Genomic DNA, 13,082 nt, shown 5'->3' with positions numbered 1-13,082 from the left:
GTTATAGTATGCAAAGACTGCTGGTTGTGTGCAAGTATTTTGTGTTCACCTTATAAGCATAGTTGTTGGTTAATAGGGCTTAGAGCTTCCTTCTCAAACATTTGTGACATTTGTTTCTATTGTAAAGGTTATTATGAAGTAGAAGATATTTACATGTACTCCATGTGTAAACTTTTTTGTAGAAGATGTATTTTTTTTTACTTACAATGTAGCCTTGAATGAGAGCATGAGTCCCTGTGTCTGTGTAAATGCAACTGCTGAGAGAGAGTGTGATTTCTTCCAGGTCTTAAACATCCTCATGAGCAGTCACAGTTTCTCAAGAGGTTCTCCTTCCCCAGCTACCTGGCTTTGAGCACCAGTTCCTGTCTGGGGGAGACACTTGACAAATGTGCAAAGAGAAATGTGCAACTATGTCTGGGATCACATGTCTCATTTAAATCTATTTATTCTTTGCAAAACAGCTCTTGCTGTAAAATGCTACAGATAGCCCTAAAGCATTAGACATTCATGTGTGGTGGTACCTGCCTTTTCTTCCTTTGCTTCAGGAAAGCTGTATTGCACAGATCATTGAACAAATCATTAAGACTCTGGATAGAGATGCAGCTGGGGTCTGGCAGCTGGATCGAATACTCCTGAGCATGCCTGTGACCCTTTTCCTCTTCCAGAAGTGTGATAAAATTTTCTGTCCTGTCAAATTTTTTCTGAGAATTTCTACTCACTCTTACTGCTTGTCAGCACAAGGCATATTCTGAAATATACTGATTTAACCACTAGGAAGTTTAGAAATGCAGAAGTGAGCTGAACACCATTCCTTCATGCCTAGAGTATGTTCATTTTGTTTTCACTGGTGATTGGCAGTTGCAGAGAGGCTGAGGTTGTGACTATTCCTTTACTTCTGTTCTTTGCTTTTTTCAAGTGGTCTTTTGCTGCTATATGTCCCTGAAGAATATAAAACTACCTTAGTTTTTTTGTCATCCCATTCTTACCTCCTTCAGAGGTACCCTGTTTAAATAGTACCTTGGGGAAAAAGAAGACAGTATCTTAAATTAAGGAATTTTTTTGAGAAAAAACTTAAGAAATAGGTTTTTTTTAAACTTAATTATCCATAGAGAATGTCTTCCAATGCAGTCTGTTGTATAGTGGAATTTGGGATGGGGAGAAATTATTGTATTTATTAAAATTGTTTAACTATTTTAACTTTTTTTCTCCAGCTACAATAAAAAAATGTATAGTTCTTAACTTGATACCAGTGAGAAACTTCTTTGGGGAACAGTAATTCCCTCATTCTGCTAAAAAAGAAACTCAGTTCAACAAATAAGGCAGCAAGTGTTGCTTAACCTTTATTGCAGTTGCATTCCCTTTCCCCCAAACAATTAGAAGTGAAAGAAAACAATCTTCTGGCAGTGAGGGAGCCAGACAGCCAGTGCATTCTGTTGGTTTGTGACTCAGAGCAGATACCTCATGTATCTGTTTTGGTGAGTTAGATGGTGTAATTCACTAGGAAGGAAAAATGTACTAGACTTGAATTCACCAAGGGAATTTGCCAGTTGGCTGAACACCATATAACATTAACTTATTCCTTCAGCTGGCATCCAGGTCAGAAAATCTAAGGAATATCTTTCAGAGGTACTAGTTCTGTGAGCATGTCCTGTGTACTTATGTTAAGAAGTGTGAATCAGACTTAATCATAAACCACGTTAAACATGCAGAGTTGGACTGGACTGTGCTGTTTGCTGCTGCAGGTGAGCTCAGGGGCTGTGTATCTCACCGAGTCCCACACAGTAGGAACCACTGCTGCTGCTTGGCTGCTGCGCCTCTTTGCACACATCTGGTGTGACAGCAAGTTTTGACTGCTTCTGGTAATGTCTTTGTGCTGATTATGTCACTTAAAACCCGCCCAGGATTCATTTCCAACTTTCTTGGTTTTCACCATTGGAGTCTGGGATTGCCAGTCTTGGTTGTAGCATTGCTACAACCACGAGATCAGTACTCAGAAGTGAAATGAGCACTGCTTGCAAGGTATTTTGAGGACAAAAGCTCTGATTTTTGTTTGTTTAGGGTTTTTTTGTTCATTTGTATTTTGTTTCATTTAAGATTATCGTTGAAAGCTCACACAGTATCAGATAAGCACCAGAGCAAGCGCAGAAGTGACAACGTACTAGGGACAGGGCAGCAAACCCTCAGACCTGTTCAAGCAGCCTCAGAGCAGCCTAATTATTCTCAGTGTGCTTCAGTGAAAGACAGCATGTGTCACTGTCCTATTAGCAAAGAATAAGTTTGAAAATGTACATTACCCAAAACAAACACCAGTTGCAGTGAGGGAATGGGCTGAGGTCTGGGCACACTCCTGGGGGTACCTCAACTGAAATTCCAGCTTCTGAAAGTGAAGGGATGCTCGAGTTTATTTGCTTTTGAGGGATAAACAAGAGATAATGTTTTTAAACAATTCATATTATTTTCATGAGGAGAGGTTTTTAATGAAATGCTAAGGCTATGGTTGGCTTGTCATTATAGAATGTTGTTCATCACTAATTGAATACCTAAAAGCTAGTTACTAATTTTTTTCTATATAACTATTTTGCCTAATTAGAATGAGTTCAGAAAAGAGCAATGTATTTAGAAGCTACGGAAATTACTTCCAAGGAGATTAAAGGAATTAAAATTTATAGCCTGGTGCACAGATGATTATGGGGGGGAATGATTCCTGAAGTATTAATGACAGTAAAAATATTCTTCATCTTAAAAATGGCAGAGAATGGATTAGAAATCCAGCCAGTTCCAAATCATGTTTGTTTACCAGGAGGAAGACACAAAGGCATCTCGTTTATGGGATTTGGATATCACCTTGTGCATGTCAAGAAGCATGTGGAAATAAATTTCTCATTTGACCCACAGATTTGCTGTACACAGTGGAATATCTGCCTATCTATGCTATAATCATGGATTGTATAGAAGGTGTGCTAAACCCTGCAAAGCTACTAAAGAAAAATTTGGTCCCTGCAGCAGCATAACACAATCAAAAGTGGCATCTGAAGTTTTGTTGAAGATTCAGGATTGTGTGTTTCTGTATTTTGTTGCTTCCCTCATTTCAGTATCTACAGGAGCCTCATGATGCTGTGCTTAGTTGGGCATTATAATGATTCCTCAGGGAATATCTGCAATCTTCCTTTAACTTACTTAAGTGGTAAGTCATTGTAAGCTCATTGCTCCTTTCCGGGTTTGGTTTTATCCTAAAGCTGCTTTCCAGTTTGCCAGAACAGCAAAATTGCTGTAGGAGAAAATTTTCCATTGTATTCTATGGCTCCTCAAATATCATTGTAGGTTCTTGCATTGGAGTAGGGCTGTGAGCCACTGTGTTAGGTGCTGAAAAACATCAAGTTATGCCATTTCTTTCAACCTCTTCCCCATAAGTATTTTTTTTTACTCTCTCTCTTTTGTGAAATAATAAGAGTCCAGCTCACAAAAGCTTTAAATTTCCTGGACTGTTAGTACTTATACTTTTAATGGCAGACTTAAAAGTCTTAAGAAGCCCCCTGAGATTGTCAGAGTGAAAGGTCTGAATGAAAATAAAAAGAACAGCAATTTAAAAAGAGGGAATAAAAAAGACAATAAAAGCTCCTTTACCTTTCAATGTGGAGATTATATGCATTTATATACCTTTATCCTTATCCATTTCTTTTTCTTTCTACTACTACAATTTATCAGGAGTAAATCTGTTTATCAGAAGTCACCTATATGTAGGTGAATTTCAGACCCTACACTGAAGAAAAGAGCAAGTCTTCAGTGTCCATGTTACAACCCACTGCAGAAGGCATATTCTTCTTAATAGATCTCTTGGGATTTATTAGAGTGAAACAAAACTGAATATATATATATATGTGTATTTATAAATAAATGTATGTAGGGTTTATTTTGGAACAATTTGGCTACAATGGAAAGCAGCTATGTATCCATTTTGGTTATAATAGTAATAGTAACATGAAATTTTAAAAATAAAATTTAAGAAAATGTAGAAGCAAAAATAAAGAAAGAAAGGGTAAGAATAGACAGATATTACCACACATGGATCTGTGACTGAGATTTGATTGTTGCAATTTTGATGTCTGTTGCTTGAAGTGATGGTCCAAGTCTTGATCCATTGGGGATGGGGAAGCCTGCAAAACAGAAATTTCAGTGGGTTAATGTACACTCAGGGTCAGGTGGGAGTGTTTTGCACTGTGCAATGTAACACTGTGGATCACAGGGCCCTTTGGGTGTCGCTGATGGTTTATGACACCAACAAAGACAGGACAGCTTCCACGTCTGCATGGCTGAGCCAGCTATACCCCATCAGAAGGGATGAATACCCTCAGGTCTAAGTGTTAATGTCCTCATACTTCCCTGGAAAGGATTTTTCACTTCTGAGTCATTTGTGAAAGGGGGGACACCAACATGATAAAAAGCACTAACTTGCCTTGCAGGATCTTCTCATTGACCTCTTCCCATGTCTGGCTCAAAACTCAGCTGTTGCTGACAAAGGTCAGTTTGTCACGGCCATCCTCCCGTGGGGGGTGTGCACCCCCTCTGCACCTAAATGGTTACTTTGCACATGGTCAGCAAAGCACTCTGCTCTTTTACTAAAAGGTCAATAGTTTTGAGTCATTAGCCATTAACATTCCTGTATCTCACAAGGTGGTATGGACTAATTCTGATTATTGCATAATTTGGAATGGTAAGCACATGTTGCAGAGTTGTAGACAAACCTGTGCATATTTCATCTGTAGTACAAATCTAACTATATAGAGGTAAGGGACTAAATCAGGATTACAGCCATTTCTTTAATGTGCTACATACATGTAATAGCTCATCTTTACAGGACAAATACACTCATTTTTTAAACAAGTGCATCAAATGTAGAAATATGTCAGCCTCTTCAGCCTTAATTTATAATACTTTCTGGTTGCTATGGTGAAATACAGTACTTCACCTTTGGAAAAGCCAAGGAGAGAAATAGAACATTTATTGTGCATGAGTTATTGTGTATCAGAGAAAGGTGCAATACAAAAAACCAGCTGCACGATAGTAATGTTCTTATGATTGTGATTAGTAATACATTTTTCCCCCCTTTGGTTTAGTTGCTAACCATTCAATGAACCACAGAGAGCCAGAAACATCTGTTTTGAAATAGAGATGTTGTAGAGGATAGGTTGACAATTTTAAATTGATAGTTGGGTTCGAGGCTTGGTGATGAATATTCCTATTTGTTACTAGAAGATCAGCTTTTATTGCTGGCATACATGGTTCATTTATTTTCTCATTCATCACCACAGGAAACACCTTCCCTTTCTTTAGGAACTCATCTGAGGTCATCTAACTGCACAGCCCATAAATACATGGCTTCCTAGATGTATGGACACATGTGAGTGGTTATAGTCATAATTTGGCTAACAGAAAATGACTGAATAGGAAGATGTGAATGCTGCTACTCTATCATTTCTACCGGCTTGATCTGTTTGCCTCCCAGTAGTTTTTTATTTGCATGAATGAAGTGATTGATAATGGTGTCCTCTTGCTTCAATGTATAATTACAAATATACTAGTGAAACAAGAAACTTAGCAAGTCAGACATTACCATGTTTGCTCCAAATGAGAAAAGACTGAAGAAGACAAGGGTTGTACAGGCAAAAAAATTGTGTTTTCTACTAAGCAGGAAAAGCATATCTCAGAGGAAGGTGGGTCTCTATAGCTAAACAAAGTAGTTGGGTGTGATTGGCCTTTAGTAGTTCCATTATACTGCACTTCTCCTGTGCAGATCTACATTTGTGCTTAGAAATTTGGTAGTGGCCATTCCTGCTGCAACAATTATGATTTAATATTAAAAAAAACCCCAGGTCTGTAGGCTGAAGACACAGTTGCATAATTTAGAGGTAATTTCATTTGTCAAACAAGCTAGTGGGCTTTGCAATAAAATAAACCAGAATTTGATTACTATTACTAAATGTGATTTAACCTCGTTTAGGAAACATATAGCTGCTCTGTAATCCTTTGCTGAAGCTTAATAAATTAAAGTGCTACTCTTGCTCCCATGGACATTACATTTAATTTACAAACCACTTGTACACTAAGTATTTAATACATATTTGTATAACATGCTGTATCAATTAGATTTTTTTTTGACAAATAAATCCACCTGTGTTATTTTATGACAGGAGTTGGCAATGGTTTTCTTGTGGGATTCCTTTCATCTCGTTTTCAGATCAGTAATGGCAGCAGTCCTTTGATATAGATCAAAGCAAGAACAAAAGCTTAGAAGTAAGTGAGAGTCATAAGGTGAAAATGAAGAGCGGAAAAAAGAAATTAAATCCCATGCCATAGCCTAGAACCTTTATACAGCTATAACTACAATATTATATTAGTGTAATTTACTTCTGAGACCGAACCTTTAGAAGCTTGGATATCATATTTTCTTCCTTGATTACAAACCAGTGAAATTTATCTTGCCTGTATAGATGTTGAATTTTTCCTTTCTCATCCTCTATTCACTTACAGTCATTAAAGATCTAGGGCATTTAGTGTAAATATTAAAGATGATATATGAAGCCTGACAAATTTAATCTTGCATAATTACACTCTACCTTTCTCTTCTAGCTAGCAAATGTTTCCCTGCAATTCTGTCTGGATAAGTAATCTGCTAGTGCAATATTGGGCTCTTGAGCAGCTGCAGCACTGGTGAGATGAACAATGTGATTCCATACATTAGCTTCATTTTTCTAAACATTTTATGAATGTTACATGATGTTCTGTGATTACCTGTAGCAGCCTACAAAGGAGGTGTTACACTCAAAATCATTTTACCCTGAGACTAATTATTGAAAAGATATGTGTAAATTAATTTCTTCTCCTGGTTCTCGAAATGCTTTATAGAAGACATAGTTTTCTTCTGCAGATCAGAGATAGAAATTTTTCTGTGTAGAAAACTGCAGTTTATTATCTGTGAGTGAATTTCTCACTGGCTAACTAATAGGAGGATTAAGTTCATTATCCACCAGATAACTTTCCTAATAATCTCAGATTTGGCATGAACAAGAAGCTGAAGATATGCTGTTTATCTGACCTGTTTTTAGGTGCCCTTTCTGTGTTTATTTGACCATTTCATTCTCTTCTGGCTGTCTAACATGTCCCTCTGGAAGAAGAGAGTACAGAAAGAAGGGCAGCTAATTAATACTTCCAAATTTTGTTTCTATTTCTAACTCATCCACAGTTTCCCTTTTCAGATACGTTGGGGGAAAATATAGAATAGAGTCTAATGAGCTGTTACTCCCAACCAATTAAGACACACACAGACACACACACATTAATTGTAACACTGTGCAGATTTTAACACCTAGGAAGGCAGTAAAATTCAAATCAATTAATGAATAGTAATACATCCTTGTCTTGAAAATGGTTCAGTTTTGGTCAGCCCCACTGTACATTAGACAACTGCAAATCCAGAATGCCTGCACAGAAATGAAAATCATTCTCAGTATAAAGAGAAAAGTCTGAAAATACTGATACTGTTTACAAGCAGATGTTAAAAAGAAAATATAGTGAAAAGAAATTAAATATTGCAATGTATTAGGAATCAGGTAGGTTGTCTATAAGAGCCAAAAGAAACTTGAAAATATTAGTTTATAACTTCCAGTAAAAATTTCTTCTAAACATTAAAAAAAAAAAGTTATGGAAGAGAATTAAGGGAATTAAAAGAAAATATATGTAATTTTACTGTGCTAATTACAATGGTAGATAAAATCCAAAACCAGGTGCTGACTGGAATTAGTATAAAAGTAGTGTGATAATACCAGAAAATTTTGAAAGGACTAGGTAACCATATTAAGTTGTAGGGAAATTTTATATCCTTATATGCTAGTAATTTAATTCTTATTTAGGTATTATTTACATATTTCTAGAGTTTAAAATTGTTTTATCCCTTAGCTGTTCAATTCTTAGAATCCTATTGTTATTCTTAAGCATTTGCTTCTTCTTTTGATTTGTTAAATTAGATGGAATTGTGTAGTTTTAAATGGCAGATTTTCTCTGTTGTTACCCAACTTTAAAATTAATGAAATTTAATTTCCTATGGCTTAGCTTTACAAATAATATTTGAGTGTTTTTTTCCTTAAGGAAAGTTGATGGTATTCTACATGCATACAAGCATACAGTACAAAATGTACTTAGTGCATAACACACTGTCTTATTTAAGGTGTCCTTTTTATATTATTTGCATTTCACACACAAATGATTCTATTTAAAATTGTTAGAGTAGCCAGTAATTAGTTGGGATTGTTTGTGGAAAAATGTTGGGACTCCAGAAGTGGATCATTCTTGTAGATCCCACTAGTATAGACATATCTACTCTGTCCAGCTCAAAACTCACTTGGGATCTGTGCTTCCAGGAAATGTATGTCTCCTACAGCACTTGAGCACAGGTCCCTCTTGAATATTTACTTAGGAGAGAAAAATTTTTACTTGTTTTTATGCAGAGGTCCTGAGTTCCAGCTGAAGCTCTCTGCTCAACCAGGCCAATTGTCTTCCCCTCGGCTCATCTTTCAGCACATAGGGAGCAGCCTGCTCCTGTGACTGTAATATTGCTTCCTTAGGGTGTTTCCAGCCTCCCTGGACTCCTTTGCCCTTTAGGACTGCCTCCAACAGGATTTTCTCAACCTTATCAAGTCCAGAAGTCCAAGATGGCCTTTCTGCTGAGGTCCTTCCAGAGTTTTCTGAGAATTTCACAATTTCACAATTTTGAAATTGTTTCATGAGAATTTCTATTTCACAGTTGCCGTCCCTGAGGTGGCCTACAAGCGTCCCATTACTCAGCAGGTCCAGTGGGACTTTTCCCCTCATCAGCTTCCTCGCCAGCTGTGTCAGGAAGTTATCTGCCACACACCAGGAGCCTTCTAGACTGCTCACTGCTGTGTTGTATTTCCAGGAGACATCTGGCAAGTTAAGATCCTCCATGTGAACAAGGGCTAGCAATCATGATACTTCTCCTAGCTGCTTACAGAGCATTTTGTGTGCCTCTTCATCCTGATAAGGTGGTCTGTAGCAGACTCCCAGCATGGTATCTGCCTTCCTGGCCTTTCCCCTGATTCTCACCCATAAACACTCCACCCTATTGTCGCCATCATTACACTCTACATAATCAAGACTCTAACATACAGGGCTACTCCACTGCATCTCCTTCCTTGTCTGCCTCAAATATTAATGGAGAAGAATTTAAAGACAGTGGAAGATGCAATGTTTAGATGGGATAGCTTCATAACAAATTCTAGTGCTTTTATTTTTCCCTCTGTGCAACCTAGTGAAGAATCACAAGGAAGTTTCTGCAAACTTAAATGTATTGCTCAATCACCACCAGAATGACTTGCAAAGTCAAAAATGAAAGCTGTATTTAGGGAAAGAGAACAACCCAGAGCAGTGCTTGGATATTATAAGATGTTATCCCCTGGTTTCTTTTCTTTTTTTTTTTTTTTTTTAATTTTATGTAAAAAATGGTGTTTCATTTTGTATCCAGGAGGGATATGTTATGTAAAAATTCTTTCGACAACTTTTAGAATTTGTTTGTACAGTCAATACAGGCACCATATAAGAATATGTCAGACAAATATTGTTTTCAAATTATTGAAGAAGTAAGAAGTGTGTAAGAGAAATTGCAATGTTGCAATGGAGTTTGAATTTAGGAGGATAAGCATGTGGAGTTGCTGTACATATAACAGCATGTTATTGTCTCCTTATTCAAGATTGATTGAATTTTAAAGTGTTTTGGGGCATAGAATTTTTTAATTGAACTTCTTCCAGAAGACTTCACATCTCTAAGTAATATTGATGTTTTAGTCTGTTGCATGGCATATTGCAGGAAAGATTTCATGTATCACTTCCTTCTCCTTTCTACATTGTTCTTATCCTTGCTACTTTACTTTCTAGGGTTAAGGCTTGGAGACTCACAAATTCAGTGTATGGTTCCCCTAACTTGGAGAACTATCATGAGAAACAACAGGAAAAGTCTATTTCCTTTTTTTAAAGAGGTATTCTCTGAAGTCAGTAATCAGTTACATTCATTCAAGTGAATGTTCTTAGATTTTTTTTTTTTTAATTTAAACATTCTTCTGTAACTCATTTGCTGTGCAGGTAGAACTGGCCCCTAAAACTAATCAAATTCATAATTTTTCTCTCTTTCATCTTCTTTAAGAGGTCCAGGCCTTTCTTCTTGTGTGAAAGCAGAAAACAAAACCTTGGCTGTGTCTGGGACCACTTCTTGCTGGGTGGCTTTCACTTGTAAGTGGGTTGGCACCTTCAGTGGTGGAGCAGAAGGGCCTCTGCTCCTAAAGTGGGCAGCTCAAGAGCACAAGGTAGCCTAAACTTACTGCTTGAAAGGATAATGTGGACTGACTGATTTCTCCATTTTAATAATTTCCCTGAGACCATTTATTAGAGATAAATAAGGCCACTTTCACTGCTGTATTGTGAGTGTGGCATTATATTAGGATTATTGTTTCAGCAATATTGTAAACATTTGTTCATACATTGTCATTGAAGAAAAAGAACACAAATTTGAGAAAAAGAAAAGCCTAAGTAGGAATAACCTCAAGTAAAAAATAGAAGCCAGAGATGAGAATGAGGTCAAGATTAACGTGTCATAGCCTAAAAAGGAGAAGATTATACGGAGTACCTAGGAATTCTAAAGAGGAAACAAAATGTTACTTTTCTTTTAAGAGGAGAAGAACTTAACAGGAAAATTTATTGAATCATTAATATGGAATATGAGGTAAAATAATTACATATTTGGAAGGTGCAAATGTGGGATAGTGTATTTGGTTTGATTTATTTTTACTGTGCATTCCTCTTATGACACTGTTTTATCTTTACATGTTAATGAGACACTCGGACTGTGTTAACTGACACTCAGACTGAGAGCATATATAAATAATACAGAATTCACAACATTCTAGTATTAAATACCCAGAAATGTAAAATCAAAGAATATTCTTGCTTATATATTGACTAGATATAGCCTAAAATTAATTGAAGCACACACATGCATTTTTGAATGAATAAAAATATATAGATTCTAGAGTTCTGTCCTTCAATGTGCATAGCCTTCAAAGAAAACCAAAAAAAGCTGATAATAAATTATAAATTACCTTTTTCTTTCTCAATGTAGTACCTTTTTCTTTCTCTATGTAGTAGCCCATAGACAATAGATTGTTAATGCTACAACTTGCTACGCTAATTTAAAATTATTATGGCTTTTTGGGCAAAAATAGAAATACCTGAACTTCTTGATAGTTGGCAAAATTTTTTTCTAGTCAAAAGAGCTTAGTAACCTGAGTAGTTGATACTGGACATCATTTATGTATTTTTTTTTTAGTGCTAGAACATATATTTTAATTATAAAAATGTCTAAAATATATTTTTCTGAGGCTCCCCTTCACCTTATTGTTGTGCTTTGTATAGCAATGGACAGGATTTATTTAAATTTTTAGGATGTGCACAAGGGTAAGCATTTAGGCATAACCTCATATTGGTTGTACATGTGCTGTATAAATATTCTTCACACTGAGTATCCTCTTGGTAATCACATTAATAAACACAAATAGTTTTATACAACTAATTGTTTATTAGTTTTATACAAACTATCCAATAAATCAGCTGGGATTCTTTTCCCCTCATGTGTAGCCTGGGTAAGATCTTAACACCCATTAACGTATATCAGAGTTTGGGGTTCAGCACTTTTAGGTTCATGTGCTGAGGCAGAAAAGCACTGTTTTGTTTCTTAATCAATAAAGAATACATTCCTCCTGGCTATGGATCAGGAGTTTAGCAGTGCATGTCCCCTTGACAGCACTATATTTTGCTAGCTGGCGGCACTGATCATGCTGATGTGTATTTCTCTAATTTCTGTTCTCACTTTCAGTGAAGATTTAATTAGACTCTGGTGATGCTTAAGAAGAGGAAGGGGCAGCGTTTCTCTGATCATTGTTCTTTCTAATGCAGAGGGCGGTAGTTTTCTGACATGCAGCATTTAGCAGGTGAAAACAGATGTCTGTCTTTAGCAAACTATCACTTCTGAAACTTAACAGAAGCGGTGCTAAGAGAAGCTGGGGAAAGGCTGTGGAGCTGGGCAGAATTGCAGCGTCTGGCTCTGGGAGCGCTGGAGCACTGAGTGCTGACAGTAGTGTGCTCCCTCGTGCAAGTTTGCAGAGAGCTTTTCTTCTTGGCACCGACACAGCCAAGTCTCCTGCTCGACACAGATGTTCCTCCAGCAGCTCTCAGTAACGCTGCTCCGCGGATACAATGTCATACCCAGAGGTTCGTGGTGCACCTCAGCCTTCTAGGAGGACTCGCTACTGATGAAAGCAAATGCTCAGAGAAGCATGAGATGCTGGGCTTTAGCTAATATTTTATCTCAGCTAGAGTGGCTGCTGAGCTGCCACTGCTTGGTATAGTGGTGCTTTACACTACTGCAAATTTCTTCAAAGCAAACTCTTGGTAAAATCCTCTAATTTCCCTCTGATTGCAAACCGGTGTGAAGACTGGAATGATTTGCCTGTTGGAAGAATGTTGACTCTCGAGTGGGAGTCGGAGGGACTACAAACAGTGGGTATTGTTGTGATTATATTTGCATCTCTGAAGCTGCTTCATTTGCTGGGACTGATTGATTTTTCAGAAGGTAAAGTGGTCACTCAGTTTGTGCTGTTTATAGGTTTGGTGTCTGATCTGTTAAAATAGAGAGCATCAGCTATAAGAGCTGTGAAATGAAAAATGTGAAAGTATCAGACTAAAAACCCTGGTTTGCTTCTGTTGCTTTTGCTTTGTTACTGAAAACAGAAGTAGATGCTAACATAAGATTTTTATTTTACAATGAATTTACAACTGTAAGAGGATGTTCATTAAAAAAAGACTAGAATAGTGAACAAAACACCTGTCAGTGCCTTTGAAAGCTGCTCAGTGCTACTGACCTTGATAGATTTTAGTTCAGTTCATGTTTAAAAAAGTGCTTTGCTCTTCTTATTTATGATGCAATTAGAGTTTTCTTCTGTATAAGTATCTGTGTTTTAAAA

At 36.9% G+C, this 13,082-nt stretch overlaps 1 protein-coding gene across 10 annotated transcripts in view; it reads left to right on the top strand.

The window, feature by feature from the left end:
* KCNIP4 (potassium voltage-gated channel interacting protein 4) overlaps nt 1–13,082 on the top strand; it is a 397,111-nt gene that overhangs the window by 290,695 nt on the left and 93,334 nt on the right. The window contains exon 1 of one of the 10 annotated variants that reach the window (XM_068188789.1): nt 12,180–12,691. The exons of 8 other annotated variants lie outside the window; for them this stretch is intronic. In XM_068188789.1, the coding sequence (XP_068044890.1) occupies nt 12,580–12,691 (112 nt within the window). In that variant the 5' untranslated portion in view covers nt 12,180–12,579. Of the gene's footprint in view, nt 1–12,179; nt 12,692–13,082 lie in introns of those variants that run through there. One more of the 10 variants, XM_068188782.1, reaches the window with a different exon arrangement.

The sequence above is a fragment of the Anomalospiza imberbis genome, chromosome 4, assembly GCF_031753505.1.
Source record: "Anomalospiza imberbis isolate Cuckoo-Finch-1a 21T00152 chromosome 4, ASM3175350v1, whole genome shotgun sequence".
Taxonomy (NCBI): Eukaryota; Metazoa; Chordata; class Aves; order Passeriformes; family Viduidae; genus Anomalospiza; species Anomalospiza imberbis.
The sequence above is the reverse complement of the archived record's forward strand: the minus strand, read 5'-3'. Positions and strand labels throughout refer to the sequence as shown.